The 22,119-nt window shown below is 40.3% G+C and overlaps 2 protein-coding genes across 6 annotated transcripts in view; one reads left to right on the top strand and one right to left on the bottom strand.

The window, feature by feature from the left end:
* The window catches only part of tpm4a (tropomyosin 4a), a 68,231-nt gene that overhangs the window by 995 nt on the left and 45,117 nt on the right, over positions 1–22,119 (top strand). For both annotated transcript variants that reach the window (XM_086047337.1, XM_086047339.1), the window contains exons 2-3: positions 1,608–1,711; positions 20,918–21,099. The gene's annotated coding sequence lies outside the window, so the exon portion shown is untranslated. The remainder of the gene's footprint in view (positions 1–1,607; positions 1,712–20,917; positions 21,100–22,119) is intronic.
* The window catches only part of LOC147138607 (disintegrin and metalloproteinase domain-containing protein 10), a 44,869-nt gene that overhangs the window by 2,089 nt on the left and 20,661 nt on the right, over positions 1–22,119 (bottom strand). For all 4 annotated transcript variants that reach the window (XM_086047334.1, XM_086047333.1, XM_086047335.1 and 1 more), the window contains 10 exons: positions 18,245–18,336; positions 17,531–17,653; positions 15,070–15,162; positions 14,790–14,958; positions 5,482–5,645; positions 2,862–3,033; positions 2,626–2,770; positions 1,481–1,664; positions 1,115–1,214; positions 577–797 (listed from right to left, as the gene is read on the bottom strand). In XM_086047334.1, the coding sequence (XP_085903460.1) occupies positions 577–797; positions 1,115–1,214; positions 1,481–1,664; positions 2,626–2,770; positions 2,862–3,033; positions 5,482–5,645; positions 14,790–14,958; positions 15,070–15,162; positions 17,531–17,653; positions 18,245–18,336 (1,463 nt within the window). The remainder of the gene's footprint in view (positions 1–576; positions 798–1,114; positions 1,215–1,480; positions 1,665–2,625; positions 2,771–2,861; positions 3,034–5,481; positions 5,646–14,789; positions 14,959–15,069; positions 15,163–17,530; positions 17,654–18,244; positions 18,337–22,119) is intronic.

Genomic DNA, 22,119 nt, shown 5'->3' with positions numbered 1-22,119 from the left:
AGCAAACATTATCCTACTGCCGTTACTCTTCAAACCCTGGCTCAGAATACAGTACTGTATGTTGGAAATTGTTGGTGATGACTCTTGTTTCGAGCCTGAACTGATTGACATTCCTGTTAAATTATAGATAGGCTATAGATAAAGATCTGGACAAGGAAATTGTTGTTTAAGTCACTGACATCAATGGTACAGTCCAACTAGACTCATTTTGACCATTCTTTTTTTTTTCTTTTAATCAAGCCTTTAAATTTAGACAAGCTTCTGCTTTCACTCAACCTTCAGTGGTGGATGAGATCCTTGCTCTGTGCTAAATGCTAATCCAGTTGGAACTATGTTGCGTTCTTCTCACCAAAACTGCTCAAGAACTCATTAGAGGTGAGAAATCAGACAATGATTGAGTTTCACCAATCATTTTATGCCCCTTTTCCACGGCAAAGTACACAATCTACTTGCCTTTTCTCTTTATTTGGCATATGCCAAATACTTGGACGATTTCCCACATAATTTTCGTAGGAACATTTAAAGCCTTGTTCCGCTATATTATTTGCTAGTTTTTAAGTTCTTCTTCCATATTACCTTCATCCACTCTCCCACATCTTCAAATTCATCAAGATTGAAAAAGGAGTTCTTCAACCTGGCGATGGGGCCGTCTGCATCCAGCAGGCGGCAAATGTGGAATTTGTCGCAGTAGCCTTGGTTGCCCATGCACGGCGCCCCGCCCACCAGGGGCAAAGCCTTTCTCTGGAAGTGACGGGACAACACGGAGGAGGTGGTGCTAGCACATGTCCCAGGCTCACCTGCCATCGATTCAGAGAAAATAGAATTGGATAAATGTGTAGGTAAAGCAGATTAAACCACATTTCATGATGTTGAACATTAATACTTTTTTAATAGATCTTAGTTTAATAATCTTAGTTTAGTAATAAGTCTTTCTTTTGGTTGAAACTTTGGGACCAAACAGGTGATCCTGTTCATTCACCTGAGTTAGTTTAATGGAAAACAACAAGGCACAAAGGTGGCTTCTATGCAAATTGACACAAGTGCATGTATCAGGAAAGTGAAGGAGTGTAAACAGATTTCTCTAGCGCAAAAGGGGATCAGGTTATGAGGTTACCGGGCTCCTGGCAGCACATGTGGCATTTCTGCTTCTTGGAATCACCTGGACAGTCACATTGCTCCAGGTTGTGTTTCACACATACAGACTTGGCACAGACCTGCAAGCCCCAAAAAACAACAGTAAACAAACACGCCTTTGTAAATTAGTATTGGTATAAATATGTGGATTGAGTAATAGTTCAAAACTGAATCTGAATCTGAAAAATCTTAAATTGCCCTTAGATGTGTCAGCACTGCGATTGAGAGGGGGTAATCCAGAATGTCCCCCTCCTCAAGCCCAAAGCCAGTTTGGTTAGGCCGTAGCTGTCCTGTGAGCCAGGTTCGAATCATCTGTATAAAAAATGGATTGGCTGTTTTGTCTCACCCCATTCAGGCAGACACGAGTCCCTTGAGCGCAGAGGGTGAGGTTTTCTTTCGGGCTTGGATCAGGGCACACAGGTGAAAGACCTGAACAAATGCTCTCCTTTTGACAGTCCGTCTCTTCGTCACAGGTTTGAACCCCTGACTTAAAGCGGCACTCTTGACTACAGCAAAGGCCTTGACTGGGACTAGAAAAGAGGAGGCACAGTTCAGCTGCACAGATGCTAAATAACAGGTATCAAATTCAAGGCCAGCAGGCCAGATCTGGTTCTCATCCTTCTCATTGCATCCTTTGTTTTTCTTTAAAAAAAAAAAGGCAATTGGTTGGTGTTGTGTTTTCCTAAAAATGTAAGATTTAGGCCGTTGATGTTTCATTTGTTTTACATTTTGTTCCCTTACAAACCATGACCTTAAAAGTAAGCTACATACCCAACAGTGATTTTTAGTGTATCGTTTCACCCATAGCGATTCTACTTTAATGTACTTTCACAATTATAACCAACCCCTGTGGGAAACCATAACTACTAGGGATGCACCGATTCCGATACAGTGTCGATACCATACATGTCGTACTCAGACTAGGAAAAAAAATGCTCCAATATTACACACTGATACAGCCGCCTGCAAATTATGCTCCTCAAAATGGATGAGGAACTCCGCTCGGGCGATGGTATTAATGATAGTAAAAATATTGAGGTAACATGGCATCCATATTCATACTTATACATACATATCCACCAGACTCAACTTTCTTCTTCGTCTCATCTACTGTATGTATTAATTTTTCATAGTGCCCCCTAGAGTTCATACTGAGATACCACATAGCTGAAATGCCTTGTACTACAGGCTTTATTTAAGTGAAAAGTAGCAATACCGCTAGAAAACATGTTTGTTGGATGTTAAGTTGTTCGCTAAAGAATGTTATATTCAAGTAAAACATATGTTGAGGAGAAGTTTGTATTTGTGAACAATGCCTCATCAAATATCTGGACTGGTATCGGTTAGTAGTGCTTTTACTGCTACTTGATCTGAAAAAAATGTCATCGATGTGGCCCCTGATGAAAATAAGTGTGACATCACTATTGTACACTGAGCTCTGTACTGGTTTTACCCACAATTGTTTGGCAGGTGAGTGTATTCATAATGTACCTGCATATTTTGCCAGGCTTGAGTCGACACTGCACCCCAACACGCTCTTTAGCGCTGTAGCAGCAGAGGTCAGTGTCATTGTGTCCTACATCGCACTCCTCGCCTTCCTCCACTATCTGGTTACCGCATATGGGGTGATCACTGACTGGCCACACAGAGCGCACGTGTAAACACCGTGACAATCCAGAGATAATATTTATAGTGACTCATGCTTGTAAATGTGAACACGTGCTCACCCACAAAGCAATCGTCCTTCTTGAGGCGCAGCAGCTGACTGATGCGTCCAACGCTGCAGGTGGACAATTTGTCGTTGTTTTCACGCACCTCGTCTGTGGCTTGAGGAAACATCAGGTATCTGCCCTTTCCATCGGAGGAGCCCACGTTGCCACAATTAGAGCCTTCGTCGTGCTATAAAAATACATGGAAATGCATTAGGACTAGATTTAGTTTTGATGTAAACCTCATGAGATCAAATACATCAGTATCAGTGGTGTTGCATATCGGAAAGAATGACGGTGCACCACTTACTTGCTTATGAAATTCAAAATTTTCTTTCAATGGTATACTCTAAAGTTTATGTAAAGTCAAAATAAATATCTTCAAAATTTTTCACAACACAAAGAGTTCTGTTCACAACCCTGCCAAATTTGAATGATTAAAAAAGTCACCAATTCTATATAATGAGGTGAAAATTTGTCTGTGCCCTTTAAATTAAATGCTGTGGCCATGTCTGCTGAATGTGCTGAAACTATGCCCCGCCCCATTGTTAATTAAATACCACTTCTACGACAAAAAATGGACACTACTCTGTCTAGTTTCTCTCTTATGCCTGAAAATATACTGTATCCGCTTAAATTTTCCGGCAGCTGGAATATCGCTGGGTTGTCGCGGGGCTTTTCCACGCCGTGACAATGAGGCACTCTAAAGTGACCATGCCAGCCTCAAGCCCCAGTCCACACACTTCCTGTAAATTTGACTTAAAAAAAAAAAAATCCTCCTCCTCGCTAGTCCACCTGTGCGTGCATGACGTGCGCGCACTCATGGCCGACAACAAGGCGCTCTAAAGAATTCACACCAGCAGTGTAAAGGGAAGATGCATTTTCAGGGTGTAGGCATAGCCAGCAAGCTACCTACACATGACAATTGTGCTTCTGATGTGATTGAAGTTCTTTTATAGTGGGGGAGGGGTGATTGGACCCGTTTTAACCATGACCCAAAAATCAGGAAAACCGAAATGGTGAAAAACAGTTTAACGCTATCTCCACAATTGAACACAACATAGCTCTCTGTTTTTGTACATGTTCTCAGCCATTATCTTCAAACATGTATAATTTATTTAGAAACAAATCTATGAGTTCATTTTGCAGGGTCTTTAATGTTCCAAATAGCCTCAATACAAACAATGTTAAAATATGTTAAGTGTATTGGGCCTTCTGTGCTGCTTCTCTCCCAATCAAATAAATAAGCAGTTATTTGTTAAATTGTCAAGTATTCAACTGTAGTCATAAAGAGTAAGAAAAGAAATCATCTAGCCTGCCAAAATGCGGTGTCATTGACAGCCACAGAGCCGTTATCTTTGTTGTATCATGTAGGCAGTCAAGATTGCTGTAGAATGCGATGACCCTGCACGAGCACGGGAATGTCATGTTCTATATTGAAAGAACAGTAAGCCCTCTTGTATTTGGAAAACATATTTCGGAAGAAAAGCACTGCTAATGCACCGTATATCGAAAATCACATTTTTCCCCTGTAACAATGTGTAAATTAGACCACAATCAAACATTAAAAAATTCTGCATAACCTACAAATTGTGCAGTTCGACTGAAAAAGAAACAAATATGTTATATTACAAATGAAAACTAATACAGGACTTTATGTATAATTGTTTACTTTAATGACATTGATTCTTCTTTATCAACATGGAACATCTTGACTTAATCAAAGTCATTGTTTTACATTTAAAATCATCGTTTAAGTTGGGTGTGTTCACCTTTATCCATTGTAATCATGTTCACGGAAGAGGCCAATTAAAGACGGAAACTGTGCTATAATGAAGTTGTAAATGGACTTCCTTTGAGTTCACTCGGTTGCTTCATCGGGAATTGGCTACAAAATGGAGTGACCCTCTTTAAATTAATATATTGCTTTTCCTGTCTTTTATTGTGATCATTTGTGAGCAGGAAAAAGATGCACGACAATCTGTGGATGGATAGTTCAAAATATCTTTACTGTACTGGCAACAGCGTAAATAAGAGAGGGAGATTGGAAGGATGGGACATAAACAAGTTAATTGCTATTTGGATTCCATTCTTATGACACAGTGATTCATAGATCCTCATGCGCATCCATCTACATGGGAGTAACGATTCAAGTGAGGCCAGAGACTGACGTAGTAGAACTAATCAGCTCAGGAGTACCTCTACAAAATTCTTTTTGCTCCATGGAGATGTGCAAAAGGGAGGCCTGGGTGAAAAGACACTTTTGGCAGAGTGAAAAGGGGTTGTGGGTGTTTCCAGTATAACACATAAAGGTGTATACATGCATCCAGTGTGTGCACATAGGCTGTGTTTTGTCATGGTGATTTCCTGGTGACGGCAGCAGTGAAAAGGGATTCGGTCAAGCTGGTAAACATACAGAATGGCCCGACACAAAAGACACATATGGAGAAAAGTCTGCTTTTTGTGAGAAAAGAGGCAGCACAGAGGGTTTCCGACGTTTGGTTATTTCGGTGTTTGGCTCCATGTAGTGGACACGAATATACTCGTACTTGCGCAGCACTGACACACGCGCTGATATTTTTGTACGCTGTGCCCATATTGTAAGACGTGAGGAAAAAGTGTAGGAAAGGCGACTGACCGGAGATCCAAGACTATGTCCGAGTTCGTGAGCGAGGGTCAACTGGACGTGTCGAGGAGGCAGGAACTGTCCGTAGTTCTGAATCGTGACCAGACCTGTGTTCAGGGTGGAACGGCGGCCATTACGAAGGGTGGTGTACTGCGAACAGATTCCTCCCCAGTTACCTGAAGACAAGACGAGAAAAGGGGCTGGCTGCTTTAATTTTAGTGTGACCAGCTAATTAAAAAAGTAAAATAAATACAAAAAATCCATTTCATTTCAAATGTGATTGATGGGGTTGAGGTCAAGGTCAGTCTCTCAAGTTCTTCCACACTAAACTCATGCAAGTATGCTTTGCTCCGGGACACACTCACGTTGCCACAGAAAAGCCCCAAAAAATTTTCAAATATAGTCATGTCTTAAGATGATCCCTGATTGGCTGCTTATAATTCATTAATTGATATATTAATTAATACCTTGGGTAAGTGTATGCTTGTTCCTATAAAATCACATATACAATGATGCCTTAAGATAAAAGTGACCCGACTTACACGTTTTTTGAGACACAGCCATGGTGGCAGTGAACTCAACTCACCTCATTTTACAACAAGCGGCTGTTTGGCATAGAGAAGAGTTCTTCAAAAAAGAAGATTCAAGTTGTTTATTGCCGCTTACAGTTAAAATTTACTGCCAAACTAAGCGTAAAACAAAGACATGCTGTCAATTTAAAACAACCACATAACTTCGCTTTAAAGTCTGTTAGCTTAATGTTAACGCATGAAAATTCGACATGCGGCGAAACATATTCGACCGGCCATTCGGGAAACTCCTGAAATTTCTGATGGCCACCACGGCCCTAAAGAGCACCCTTAATTTTCAAGCCACGGGGACCTCAATTTGTTTTTTTCCTGTTGTTGCACAGTTGCAACAGACTTTTTGGAAGTTAAGAGCAATTATAGAAACATTAATTGTTTAAAGAAAGCCTCTGAAAACAAACTATTTGCAGATGGTATTTTTAAATAACTTCACTATTCTTGTGTTCAAAGGATAATTCATTGATTCAAAATGAATGAATTAAACAACACTGATCTTTTCCTTTTACTAAAGTGCAACATCAATGATTAACTTTTCCTTTTGGAAATGACCAGTGTAGACAACAGAAACAGTTTGATCAATCTGAATGATTATGATATAAAAGACAATGTGTATATATATGTTTTTTTTTTGTTTGTTTGTTTTTCACGATTTTTTTTACTAGATGTCCGTGACCCATCCAAAATGGTTCCGTGTCCATTCAGTGTACATTCCAGGAATTTTAGAAATAGGATGTTGACAGGCCCCATGAGTGATCCTGCAAGTCCACAAGACCATCATACTGTACATACGTCCCATTGACAAGGTTTGCGTAACTGACCTTGTGTTAATACCTCCAACCAACAAGGCTTTGCTTGTTTCAAGTTTTCAACCTAAGAGGCTCACAAACAACAGTCAACATGTACACCTTCGTCCCTCGCCCCCTCCCCACCCCACCTCTGGGTTTATGTAACGGTCCTAAAAAGGAAGTCGCGTGTGGTGTGTTTAGGAACAGCTGGTCATCCTCACATGAATGCAATGAGGATGTGTCAGCGCACACACTGTACAGAAACTGATTGGTCAAAGGGGGCGCCTGTGACAGGGCCGCCTCATCATGGGTGACATTATGTGGCATGGTGACGCATGAAGATTTTTCCGGAGGCAGCACGTGTCTGAAAACAATGAAACACTGATCAGTGAAGTTATCTGGCTTCCTTGATCGGAGCGTCCCTGATTATACGACTTTCCCACCATCCTTGCAGCTGCGATGGGCGTCACCGCACTAGCGTTTTTCTTTTTTCTTTTGTTATAGCATCGCTTAGGCAAGAACTTTTCAATGGACCCTCTAAAGTCAAATTACCCTGATCAAGTGATTTGACCAGTGAGTAAAGAAGAACGTGAGAAGAGATGTTACTGAGCTTTATTGCATTTTTTTTTTTTTTTGGGGTGTTACGTATCATCGGTTTCTGTCTGTCGCTGAAATCTGCAGTTTACTGTATAGCGATCAATTTTCATGGGATTTCGCTATATACTTCCATACTTCAATGTCCTTTCATGTGGGAAACTTTTTGGCTGTTTATTGAATGCCAGGAGAAAATGAGAACCACAAACACAATGAGCACATTCACACAGGAGCTGTTGACGGCCACAGCTTACACCCAGACACTTACATAAAGATTTTCTGACTGATATGACATCCCATCAAGCACCACCTCTTAAATGCACATATCTAACACAGACACAACAAAACATCTGGTAGGTGTATAATATTTTCTGTAATTTGTTCTGTATTTTATGGGAGGATATGTCTCTCGAGGAACCGGAGTTCCCTACCCCTGGTTTATTGTTATCAAAGTTAAATAGGAAGTCAACCCCAAAAATATTCTTTACAACAAAATGTTCTATGTAGCCCCATTTAGTCTAAACATGTCATTCTGATTAATATTACGCTTGTGGAATATGAGTTAAGCAGTAAAATCCACCCATTTTATCCATCTCATGGGACGACCGTTTTGCCACTTTCTGTGGACTGAAAACGACAGTTACTCAGGGCTCAGGTATCGACCAATCATGGCTCAGCGTCAGAAAATAGGTGAGCCGTCTTCCACTTTAACTGGACTCTTTTAAGGCAATGTTTTAAAACGGTGACTCTTTTAACACTTGTATGATAATTCAGGGGAGGCTGACCAGCTTCCTAAAACAGAATGTTTGACCTTGACTGTTCCCCTGTATAAGCAAATGCAAGATACTTTTTGGTGGACATTTAGCACCCCTAAAGGTCAGTCGCTACAATTGCCACTGGGCGGCGCTTCAATTTGTCCATCGCGGCCCGCCGTGTGTGGTTTAGGTTAGTCACATTTTTGTTTTTTATGTAACACATCTTACGTAACATGACCTGTGGAATCCCTAATTTCGGAGGAAGGAAAGTGTGCTTGTCTGTTAAAAATATTCCCATTTCTCTGAAACGGGAGTTCACCAGGTGTCATTGAGAACTGTGGGAACCAGCTGTGGGCATCTGGATTCCCCATCTGAATGTTTGTGCGGGTGCGATTGTGATTTCCGTGTTTGAGCTCGGACACAACAACAAAAGCGATTCCATTACTCAACCCCCCCAACCCCGTTGAAGAAACAATGAGCGCAGAGGCGCCAAAAAGGAAGCAGCCAATGATCAGTCTCTTGTTTAACGTTAATCAATATACTATGGTATGCTGGGCCGCTCGTGCTCATAGTTAAAAGGCAAACCGTTAAACGACTAATCTGAAATTCTACTTGCATACATCGCTTTTCAGCAAACTTTGTCCTCCACCCCCGCTCCCCCACGCCCACTAAAAGGCTCATTCAAGGAGCTGTGATTCCTAGAAAGAGTCCTGAAATTCCTCTGCTGTGGATTTTGGCAGGTTGAGCACTACAGGACCAGCGCATTTTTGTTCCCTTCTTCTACTCGTCTTGGCCACAGAAAAGAGTCACCATGAAAGGCCCCTATTATTAGCCGCTTGGATAAACATATACCCGGAAACAAACTCTCCTCCAGATCCCTTCACCTAACAACAACAACAAGTGCGTATACGAAGGAACAAGAGCCAACCTCAGGAAACATTTGAGCGCTAATAAAATATTACTTTTCTCTTGAGGGGCATAAAATGATTTCACATTGTTCAATACAAACAAGCTAACAATGGTCCAGGGGCTTTTTTCCCCCTCCAGAGTTCAATGAACTCCACATTTGAATGTGTTATTCTACAGAGGCAGAATTTATTTGTACAGTGGATTTTAATTCACTTGATTTTTGTTCTTTTTGACTCTCTTGACCGTATGATGATAAGACAGATAGTTACCAAAAAGCACACACGTTTCAAGGTCAAGGTTGTGCAGATTAGTCTTTTCAAGATGTTATTTGGGCTATATGGAGGAGCCAAACAGTGAAGAGATTTTTAAGACAGATTTATCTTTCCTATGGTCTGGGTTGGAAAGTAAATTTAGGTGAACAAAAAGGGACACTTGTATTTGCCCTTGTTTACTCTTCAATGTTTTTATTGAGCTACATTGAGCAATATTTGAGGTTCTTGTCAGGGGGATAAAACACTGATGCAGTTCTCAGTATGATGCAATCACCACTGCAAACTACATCCACAATTATATGAAATAAATTCCTAAATAACATATTTAGGAAATAGCAGGTGGGCAACAGTCATGTAAGTGCTTCTGATGGCGCACAAGATTGATGCCCTTTTAGATGCGCTAATGTGTGCTTTGTGAGGGTGTGATTTTAGGCATTGCCCTCAGACTTCATAAGTCGGGTGACAATATGGATTTCAATCAAGGCATGATCGTTACCTATCCTTTATTTATTTATTATTATTTTATTTATTTATTTATATCAATTACTGTGTATTGTTGTAAGAATAATTGCTCTTTTTGTGCAGAGAGTTATTTGCCTAAAATGATTGTGATTATGATTATGATAAAATTGGCAGTGACTACCATGTCCAGGCTTATTTTAGCTAAAATTGCACCAGTGTTATTTTCAGTGGGCATTTTACAAAATATAGGTGCATTAGCAGAAGCTTGTAGTGCAAAACAATACAAACGTTATGTACAGTAAAATCTGCCTTAATGCTTATTGTTGTCATAGTTTACAGTTGTGTAGGTGTACTGCATCATACTGAGGTTTGGCCATAATATTATCTCTAACATTAAGTATTTGGTACCTAAAACACAGCTCTCTGTGTGACACAGTGCAGTTTTATACCGCTGCAAACTTCAACAAAAGTAATAAAATGTAGTGTCAATGAACTGCTATAAACATGTAGTAAAAACTCGGTTATGAAAATAGAACATCAAGTAAAGAGATTTGTGTTTGGTAGATTATTTCTTTGTTATAACAATGAATCTTGGCAATAGATCTCATACGGTTTGTGAGGAACATGCATTTGTGCGATTAGCAGATTACAGAGTGTGGGTGGAATCCATGAAAAATGTGAGGAATATTCTCTGTTATGGGCAAACATTATTTTGCTGTTATTATTGACTCTTGTTTTGAGCTTAAGGTACCACCAGCATGAGCATGGAATCTACTACAGTGGTCAGTAGGTGTCGACTATAGGAAGCAGCCTGCCTCATTTGACTACCGGTAATCTGGTTAGGGCCCGTCCAATAGGGCAACTTCAAAGTGTGGTTCCGGGCAAAGGTGCGGCACTGTGTGCAGTACATCCTCGTACCAACTCCAAATTGATGGTCACGTTTCATATAATGGTGATATACTGCAAAGTGGGAATCCCAAGAATGTAGACTGTCTTCTACAGATGTGAAGTCAAGGTTTACAGGACAAGAAGGCCGATGGCTCTCTGCACAGACGGTTGGGAACAGACTGCCAGCCGCCAACCTGCAGTCTCAAGGGCTGCCAGGAGGCCTGCCATGACCGCCCTTCCCCTTCAGGCCCGTTTGTGCTGGTGTCAGCAACACACGCCCCGGAGCCTAAACATGTGAGGGAACGATATGTTCAACAAAAATCCAGATGCTACCTATGGCAGTTGGATGGTTGCGTCATAGGAATGAAATCGTTGCTGATTGCTGCACTGACAGAGTAACAACTTCTGGAGGCAGTAGGATGGTGTGGGGCAGAATTTCCCTCAATGGAAAAAAAACAGAGATCAGTCTTCAAATTTGGGAACGAAGAGGATGGAATGGCCTGACCTCAACTCTGTCAAACCCTCGTGCGATCATCTTGGGCGTGCTTGTTCATGTCAGAGTGACCAACAGAACCACACTGGCAGACTTGCGACCTATGCTGGTTTGACTGGATCAGTGACTATAGGCTGGTGACTGGCCCACACTGTTAAGGGCAAGTCAACCCAAACCTATTTTTTTCAAGAATATGTTCTATGCAAGCCCACTAGTTGAAACAAGGCATTCTGATAAATATTGCTGGTAGAATAAGAGTTAATCCACCCGTTTTTAGCCATCTCTGGGGGTGGCCATTTTGTCACTTCTGTCGACTGAAAATGACATCACGACTGCTCAGGGCTCACGTCTGACCTGTTTTCTGAAGCTGAGCCGTGATTGGTTGTTACCTGGGCCCTGAGCAGTTGTGATGTCATTTCAGTCGACAGAAGTGACAAAATGGCCGCCCCCTGAGAAAAGGGGTGGATTATGCTCCTTAACCCATATTCCACAAACGCAATATTAATCAGAATGCCGTGTTTCAACTAGTGGGCCCCCTGGGAACATATTCTTGAAAAAAATTGTTTGGCTTGATTTTCGTCTTTAAGGCTCTTGATAGTCAAATGGAAAAATTGTTAAATTGCTATGTTTTGTTTCTTCAAACTTGACACACCCAATCCCCCAAACATCCATAGAGCAAGCCAGTTTCAACACTTCAATCATTTGTAAAAATAGCACCCACATATGTGGATAGTATGGATATGTGAAAAAAATATTCAATTTACCAAATTGTGACGTGTAAAAGGTTCCGGCCTGACGGCAGCAATTCATCAGCTCTGCCGCTCATCCCACAAATGTGTGTATCTTACAAATGGGGCACTATTTAAAAGGGTAATGAGCAGACTTTCCAACAGTATATGATTTGTTGCCAAGACAGTTGTTGCAACAAGGAAATCTACCAAACACAAATGTACGGTACTTACTTTTTGTGCTATGTTAAAAAATATGTATATTCAAGGCAATTGCCTATTTAGGAACGATCAAACAGTAGAATTTTGCTATAAGTTTAAGATGGAATTTCACTGTGGTTTAGCACATGGGCCCCAACCCCCCATTGCTATATGAAACTCAACTAGAGGAGGAGTCTTGTGTGATCGATGGGGGTGGTGCGCATGTGAGTGTGTCTGCATGTGTGTGTGCGGCGCGCCCTGCTGTTGCCGCAAGGGCACGGGGGTCTCTGAGACACACATTAGCCAGCACCCGCAATAAACCAGTGGAATTGGGTTAGAGAGATACCGAGTGATTGGGTTGTCTGAGGTAAAATGCGATAGAAAACTCATTGAGCAGTCACATGGTGCTGAGAAGTCACAGCAATCTCATTGGCCACAATTTTGTGCTCTTCGCGTGAGACGTCACCATGGCGATCACACTCTGGAATGTAGCCTAAGACGTCCGGGGGTGGTGTCAGTAGTGGTGGTGTGTTCGGGTGTCAAAAGTTCATTGGTGCCTAATCACATGTCATAGTGGCAGTCTGCTTTCACGCCCCCCTATGTTAGCCTATCAAAAGCTTCCAAAGAAAAACAGGCAGGAAGTATCCTCTTATAGACACAATTGCCGCAGTTCTCCAACTTCCTGCTGCACGACAATTATACCACACGAAGCCTGCAAAATATAAAACTTCATGTAAAAATAGTCTTCCATCCAAAGTTTTCTGGGTAGAACTTGGATTTGAAGTGAGCTAGAGCAATTTTAGAGCCAGCTGCTTATCTTTCAAAATTCAAAAAAATCATAATTATCACTATTACTTTATAACAGCGGTGTGCAAACTTTTGTCCTCAAGGTTCACATTTCACATGGGCCAGGCCATTAATAAATGGGGTTAAAAAATCTATGTAAAATAGGAGATTTGATTTAGATTTTCATGATTTTTTTATTGTATAATTATATATATTTATATTATATATATTAAAAGAATAGAATCCCTAATTTTTAATTTATGTAATTTTTAATTAATCAACTAAATATTTAATAAACTAAAACAACTTAAATGTACTCTGTATGCATTTTTATTTATTTGACCGTTTATACAAATTCCCCCATTGTATACGCCTATTGGCTAAAACATTACAAAGGAGAAGAGAAAGTTTCTGAGAATAAAGTTGTAATTGTTAGAATAACGTTGAAGTGTTTTGACAGCATCTTGCATTGATGTTATTTCAAAAGTCGACATAATATTTTGTCCTGTCTTTGTAAACAGACGTTTTAGTGATAGCAGTTTGTGAGGTATCAGTGTGATTTATTCACCCACAAGAATTTCAGTGGGATAAACCCCGGCAACAGTGTTGAGGCATTTTAGAAAAGGCTTCTTAATTGAGGAGTTCACTCACGTTTTGTTGTTGGCCCCTAAAACCAAAACACGAATGAATGAAGGATTCTGGCACCTCTCTGACTTTGTTACAGCTCCTTATTCAACATAGCAAAAGCTCAGTGCAAAGCTGCACCTCATAAAGTCCCAAGATATGCTATTTAACAGATACATATAGGTTCCATCAAACATTCCCGCTTTAGGGTCTCTGGTCATGACCAAGGAGTGGAAGAAGTCATATAGGCAATGAACCAGTGGTGCGCCATGCAGAGATTCAAACACTGACACAGAGCGGACAAATATTAGTTCAGCTTTCAAGTCAAATATCTTGGTGAGAGAGTGGACTGGACACACAAATATTCTTCCTGTTTCTGTTTGCGGCCTTCATTTCTTCTGTTGGACTGGAATTTTAATGCCCTAGTGTTGGGTGAAAACATATTTGTAATTATTTCAATCTGAAATTCAATTTGTCTCATCATACATTATTTTGTGACTCTAAGTGATGCAAACACATTGTGACATGGAAAGAACTGATTATCAACTAATACAATTAAAGTTATAGGACATAATGATAGACTACCATCTATCATACAATTTACAGTACACCAAATATTAGTTTTTTTTGGTGTTGATTTACAATTTGGAAATAGATGAATCAATATCAAAAAACATGAAGAGATGCATGCGCCAGATTTAGCCGAAAGACAATTTCCATCTGGAGTCCATCTATTGTTAGATTTTCCCCGTCAAGGGAATGGTGTTTCTTTTCCTCCGCTAAGCAATATGCTTGCACTGATTGATATTTCCTTTTTATTTCATTCACTTCTATATTGGTCTTCTTCTCTTATCTATGTAGTCCTTTTGCATGGTGCCAGTATTGTTCAGACATCAGCCAGGCCTTCAGAATAAGATGACAATCATAAATCCTAAAATTCAACCTCTGAATTGAATCAGTTCATTTATTAGCACTTCTACTTGAGAAATGGTAGGCATACTTGAATGTAACATGAAATGAACATCATTTGGTCACTGGATATTTGTTTTATTTTATTAGTGTTCTTTATTTTATTTTATTTTTTATTTATTTTTACCTGTTATCGGGATACGAATTTCTGTCCATAAATGAATACAACTTCACGGAACAAATATTCTAATTTAGTTTGAAAATGATGATAACCTTGGCTTTCCTATATTGTAAGGCCGCATTACCATACCAAGTGTGGCAACTCACCGGCCTTGCCCTCCCAGGCGAGTCCCAGCACTCCACTGTAGTCTCGGTTGGTTAGCAGGTACGACAGGCAGAAGTTTCCCCAGTTGTTTTCTGAGTAAAGACTCAACAGCTTCTCTGGGCCGATGTAGAGAGGATTCAGAGGATCATTTTTGTTCTCCTCTGCCATTACCTACCAGCACACCAAATGCTTAATATGAATATTTTGTTCTTCTTGAGTCACACAGCATCCATGTGAGTTCAGCGTTAGCTCTGTTGGTGTTGGAGTGCAGCAGCTTCTTACAGTGAGAGACTTGACTTTAAAGTTGATCAGCTTGATTCCATCGAACTCCACTTTGTCATATATGTCATTAACTGCTCGCATGTAAGAGGCAACCTGAGAACAAACCACACAATGAGGAAATATTAAGGTACATAGGTCAATTTAAGTCATAATTGAAACAGATCTAATTATAAAGCAGTAGTTAGAAAAGCGTATCTTTATTTAAATATCCTTCTAATGAGTCTGAAAAAGTCTGGTACTGAATGAGTCAACAAAATGTTTGAGTTGTTGTAGTTTTCAGATGTGTTTCGTAGTTTGCCCTTCAAGTGCCAATGCAGTTGAATTGAATTTTTTTCCAACACAAACAACCAAAATTGTTCAATACCAAATTCCTATTCAATACAGTGAACACCTGCCACGAATCCCCCAAATCCTGAGCAAATGTTTCTATAAAGTTTATATTTGCCTATAGATACCACAAAGTGGCGGCAAAGCACTTTTTTCCCCTATCAGACAAGATTATGGCCCGACTAAATGAAGCTCCTTCTCTCACTTCACCATAGTTCCATGGCACTAAGATGCACCAAAGTAATATGGCTTTGGACTGAACACAAGACAGAAAATAGTGAGACTTTTATAGCAAATAACAGAGGATAGTTTGGCATCTTTCAAATTAAAATTCTCATGACCAACTTCTTGCCATTAATAATAATCAGGCCATAGCAGGTAAACAGCACACAGCACAGTTAGGCTATATTTTCTGCAGCGATCATGCACTTAAAGATGCACGTGAAACTTGCTCACGTGTGACGGTTCGATTATATATACGGTGGGAGGTGAGCATCACAAAAAAAAAAAAAAAAAGTTGAGCCAGCGGGGGGAAAGTTCCTTGACTGTAAATATTGACACCTTGGACAGAGGAGACGGTGAAAGCGGGCCAGCAGTGATTGACAACAACCTTTTGTCTATTTACACCTACAGATCATGTTATGGCATCGCTTACAGTGTATTTTCATAGTCCACCTTGCCAGAGTCTGGCAGGAACCCAGGGACAACACGTCTGTGTGTTTGATTGCTTGGTGTGGAAAGAATGCAAAGGAGGTCAGTGGAAATGATGCAAGGACAGACAACAGAGGGATGGAATGGCAACGAAAGACAGATTTACAGGACAAATACTTGTAATTGTTAGGTAGTATGATGTGTTCCTAGCGTATTTTGATAAGTTGACCACGTTGTTAGAACACAATGTTAAAACGCACCCATCGTCCACACCGTGCTATCGGCAATTCCATGTCAGCGGTGTGCAGACCGATAGATATTTCAGATTTGTCGTACAGCAACAACGCTTCAATCATGTTGTTTGTTTGCTACGTAGCAAAACTAAAGAAAATGAAAATGTTTTTCAGTGAAATTTGCTGAGTAGCTGCAGTGGGACTAAAGGAATGCAGTAGTTTATGAACCTTTGATTATGACCTGGATACGGAACATTCTTGTAAAAAGGGCATAATTCAATTGATTTTGATCCAGATGGTGAATCTGGATTCAGAGAAGTTTTGAACAGGTTTGGACAAAAATTGATCTGTCTGTATGACTCAAGGATGAGAAGGCCTTTTATGCATCCTCCATGAAGACTGTACACCTGCTGAATTTAAATGGAATTAGAGGAGCCGCTTCCATTGGCCGGGAAGCAATTTGTGTGTGTTCACACCCACAATGGCGCAACGCTCGTTTCTAACTGCGTGCATCTGCGAAAATACACAGAGAAAAAAAACTCCACCCGTACACACAATCTGACCGCTCTTTGCGCTAGACTTGTGCTGGGCTGAATCTTGAGTGTTGAAAAAAAGTTGTGAAAAAAATTCAGTGGCAATCGGTGTGTAGCTTCGATATGACCCAAGCGCTAATTGATAGTGATCTGGTGATCCAGGGACAATATCTGGCTATGGGTCATTCTTTTAAAGATGTAAGATGATGGATGTAACTCGAAACGTTTGTGGATTCAGCCACGCGGCGGTATCGCTTAGCTTCGGTTTACATCCACCTCCTTTCCTTTGCAAACAGAATGATATTTCAAATAAGCTCCACTTTGACTTCACAGTAGGGCCAGCATTTGAAGAGCTTGCTCACTTTTTTGAAGCAAAATTAAAGAACTAATTTCTTGGTTGGTATTTGACTATACAGTGTCATTCATGGAGAAGAAGTGGATTCATATTTGTTGTAAATCAGGTAACCCATTGTCCTACACACAAAACAAATCGCAAACATTACTGTAGAGTCCAACACAATAACATATTCATTCAAAGCTGTTCATTGCAGGACTGTTGAACTCTGCAGTACAATTCAGCACTGTGAATTCAGGAGATTACAGATTAAATATGGCTGCATTAGTGAGTCAGATTAGTCTAATGCATCTGTACCAATACTAAAGCCAAGTGAGACATTTAACTTTGCTAAAGCAAGACAAAAGGTGCGTGAAGGTCACCTGAGCCACAACAGCCTCCACAGACTTAAACTTGCTGAAGTAGCGGTGGTCAGCGGTGAAGTGCAACAGGCAGCTAGTTTTGGCTTCGTCCGGCGTTCTCCTCGCACGGTTCACTGCTGCCTCCTGTGGGAGGTCGATAGGGTCACATCGGGAACTTGTGGCGACACGAGCACTACTTGAACTCTGCTCAGACCGTTCAAAAAAAACATCTGCTCAGAACATTCAACGAGACTGGAAATGATCTATACAACCAGGTATGTTGTTAAAAATGGAAACGTGTACTGTAAATGTTCCGGAAGCCATTGTTGAAAAGGGACACATGGGACACCCCATTAATTGATGAACAATACGCTGGTTACCATTTGGGAATAGTAATTAGTAGACCATGTGATGTGTACTGACATTTTTCAAAACAATTTGAGTTCTGGCACACACTGGCCAGAGCCTTGTGATGTTTAACCAGCTGCATTGCTCATAAGTAGCCAGACACGTTTCTATCCCGAAAGGTGCATATCCTATTTTATGGTCATAATTTCCTTTTTTGCCATCACTGGTACCCTTCTGTTGTGGAATCACAAAGAAGCCAAAGTAAAAGCAAAACACGCTTTCGGATACTTTAGAAGTCTTCTGAAATTTGTTATACGTGATGATGGTTGGAACTCTTTTGTGGTGTGTGTGTTTGCGTACAGAGGTAATAAGTGAGGATTTTTCTACCTGATCAACAGTTTTGAGGCTTTGGGCAAGCACGTTTAGATGTTCTGCACCGCAAAATCCAAAATCTGGTCCAATTCCTCTAGATGGTAAAACTACATAAAAACAAGAACAGGTCATTGTGATTCAAACATCATTTCACTTTCACCACAGGGCACACTTCATTGTTTGTCACGAGTCATCAGAATTGCAGTGGCTATAAAACGTCTGCACACCCCGGTTCAAATGCCAGATTTTTGTGATGTAAAATAAGAGCTGAGACCAAGATAAAATCATTTCAAACTTTTTCCCACCATTAGTGTGACCCATAACATGTAAAACTTAATTGGGAAGAAAAATAAACTTTTCGTGAGGGAAAGTTAAAAAAAAGTACTGAAATAATGTAGTTGCATAAGTGGACACACCCTGTTATAACAAGGTATGAGGTTGTGTTCAGAATTAATCAATCACATTCAAACTGAGTCCAGTTGCAATTGATTTAATGCCCTGAGAAGAGAACATCTTAACTTTATTTGAGGTTAATCAGGGGCACTTTTAATGGTGGCAGGTGTGTGCCCACTCCCATTTAACATGAGTTCAAATGTGAATGGTAAATTCTGAACACAGCTACATCCGCCGTGATACGAGGGTGCGCGCAATTGTGCAACCAAATTGGTGGAGAACGTTTTCAAATGATTTACCTTGATGTCATTTTTGTGTCACCAAAACCTGGCATTTGAGCAGGGCTACGTAGACTTTTTATATCCACTGTATGCATACATAAATCGGCAGTGCTATCCAGGAAGAGCTGAGTGCTGAAATGTGTTTACCCCACAAATTCACTGAAGCAAACTGGACATGAAATAAATATTAAACGTGACTATTTAGGCCATGGTTACTGCAGAGAGTATCAATTGACTAATCCAAACGCTTTCAGCATCCTGGCGTCATAAAAGTTGTCTGTGTTTTGCCCAGATGCAGCCAAGAATTGCAGGAAGAGAGCCTGCCGTACGTAGGACGTGCTTCTGCGGTTGTGTGAGCGACAACAGATTATCTTTATATCTTCCGGGAAATGAACATGGAGACAAGCTTCTTCCTTGTGTACATTGTACCCATGAGGTCCTGGGACAACTGGCCATTGAACATACAGGAAGTGTAGGATTAATGCTGTTGCTGTAACAACAATAACAGCTTTCACTCTTCTGGGAAGGCTTTTTACAAGTGGTCTGTGGGAATGTTTAATCCACGTGCCTACTTAATTTTTGGTCACAGTTCATCCCGAAGGTGTTTGATGGGGTTGATGTCAGGGTTCTTTGCGGGTTCTTCCACACAGTGCTCATCTAGGCATACATTAGAGCAGTGTTTTCCGACCTTTCTTGTGCCAAGGCACATACTTAGAAAAAAAACTCACAGCCCACCAATAAACAAAAAAATGTCACAAAAACTCCTTCACTACCCGCGATTTTATTAACAGTTTCCTTGTATTACTAGCTGGTTGTCACTGAAAAAAAAAATACATGCTTTCCAGTTGCACATGATTAAAATGTCTTAAACTAACACATAATTTGATTATTCTTGAAGAAAACACAGGAAATTACATCGGCTGTCCGCCTTTTAATCATGTCAAACCGATGTGCATGTTCGAATTAAGTCAATCTCAAGGATCTTTTTTTTCAGTGCAGAGCATGTTGACTAATATTTCAATATTCACAGAATATTGTGTTCTTATTATAAGCCCCAAACCTATCAAAAGAAAGAGAAGACTGTCCTTTCATCAGAAGAAAAATGTTTTAAGCTCTTTCTGTTTTGTTAGTAATTAGCAAAGAACATGGTTGGTTTCACCAAAAAGTGGACAAAATGAGCATTTTGTGAAAATAAACAGTTCACAAAACAGTCACTTGCACGCTAATACTTTGTGCTTTTGTGACACATCAAACTATAGAACAATGAAAAGGGCTTTTGAATGCAAAATAATTTATTTACAGATATTTACAGATACTCTCCACGACTTAGCAATACATACTCTGTTTATACCATACATATACTCTATATACTGGCTACAAGCTGGCCAAGACGCCCTACCACGCCTACCCGTTGAAACGGTGCTTGACAAATATATACATCGGTGGCAGTAAACAGTTGGATTGCAACTGACGAACATAAACGTCCATGGCAGTGAATGAGTGAATTATGTACCGACCGCCAACTAGTGTAAACGCATGTACTTGTATTGCCTGTTACCTCATGTGGCTGCCAGAGATAGTTGAACGAAGATAAATTTCATGGGACTGTAATCCATTAAAACAAACAAAAGGAAATAATCTCAATATCAAGAGTGGAGACGGTTTGGTAAATGTACCTCCCAGTGGGCTGTCTGGTCCTTTGAAAAGTGGGATGATGGGTGTGATTTCATTGGAACACATTTGGGACAACTTTCTTCATCTACGTCTGCAATAACGCTTGCTCACACGGGAGTCATTGCATTTGCACGCATTTCGAAATAATGTTGCGCAGGCGAAGTCATACAAGTATAGAGCCAGCATAGGGTGTGCTAGGTTGTGCTACAATGGTAGAGGCATCTGTTCACAATGACAACCAATCATCCCTTGCAGCATTCAGTCAAGACAAATAGCCCTAAATTCCTGTAGATGCCGTTGAGTCACATGACCTCAAATCACTTTCACATGTTGTTCGCAGTCGTACGAGAGAGGCGATGTTTTGTCAGTGAACCGGTGACCCATAACAACTTCAAGAAGGGGGCGCACACATGTACGAGAGAGAGAGGCAGCGAGGCAACACTCGATTGGATCACAACACTCTACGAAACGCCACCTCGGCCAACCGCATCGCTGCAATTAGTTCGATACAAGGCAAGCAAGGTATTCACAGACAGATCTGCTATACTCATGTTTCCTCACTTGGTGTTGGCTTCCAAAACTAAGGAGATACATTTTGGACTCATTTGCATGATGGATTTATTGCTCAATGATTCACTGTATCTGGTCCAATTAGAACTGATTGCACAAACTAAGCCCCTGAACAACTTTGCTTTCCAGGAATTACACAAACAGCTGCAATACTGTATCTTTAGCTACACTGGAAAAAAAAACTTATAGCGCTCACATTTTGCAACACCAACAGAGTTCAGCCATGTTTTATAGTCATATTTCTCAAATTACTGGCTTGTCCAAAGTGGCTGGGCAAGAGTTACAGAGAAGCAAATATCGGAAATTGATTTATAACTGGTTGGAGCCAATAATTAACTGCTTTGGCTCAGCCGCATCCAAATTTAGGCTCAGGAGAGTGAAAATGACAGACTCAGCAGAAAGTGAGGCCAAAGGAATCAACCTCCCCCATGACAGAAGAATGGCTGCAAAGTTTTTAAAATATAGATATTAAACTCTGTGGGGGATTAATAAATAATCTAGCATTCATGGGGCAACAAAGTTAATAAGTCTTCTTAATAAAGATCACAACCACAAACATCTGGGGTGGCCTACGTTTGGCGCTGTATAAAGTATTTTATTTAAGTAATATGATACTCATAAAGAGTGTCCATGAACATTAGTGGGGAATAGAAAAATGTGTATCAATAGTTCCTAAAGTGCAGTATGAGTACCACCATTTGTAGACGGACTTATTCTAGTGGATGCTAAAGAATCACAGAGTTAAATTGATTTTCTTTTCATTCCTTTCTTTCTTCCAATTTTAGTTTTTATCTCATGATATGTTTATATGTTCAATCAATCAATCAATTAAAATCAATCAGTCAAGCAAAATTAACTCTGCAAAATGTTACAGTGGCTTACACCTTTTTTAATTCATTACAGTATTTGTTACAGTTCAGTTTTATTTAACTTTTAAAGCGGAAGCCAACTCAAACATATATTTTTTCAAGA

Source organism: Filicampus tigris, chromosome 12, assembly GCF_054856515.1.
Source record: "Filicampus tigris isolate MCC_2025a chromosome 12, RoL_Ftig_1.0, whole genome shotgun sequence".
Classification (NCBI taxonomy): Eukaryota; Metazoa; Chordata; class Actinopteri; order Syngnathiformes; family Syngnathidae; genus Filicampus; species Filicampus tigris.
The sequence above is the reverse complement of the archived record's forward strand: the minus strand, read 5'-3'. Positions and strand labels throughout refer to the sequence as shown.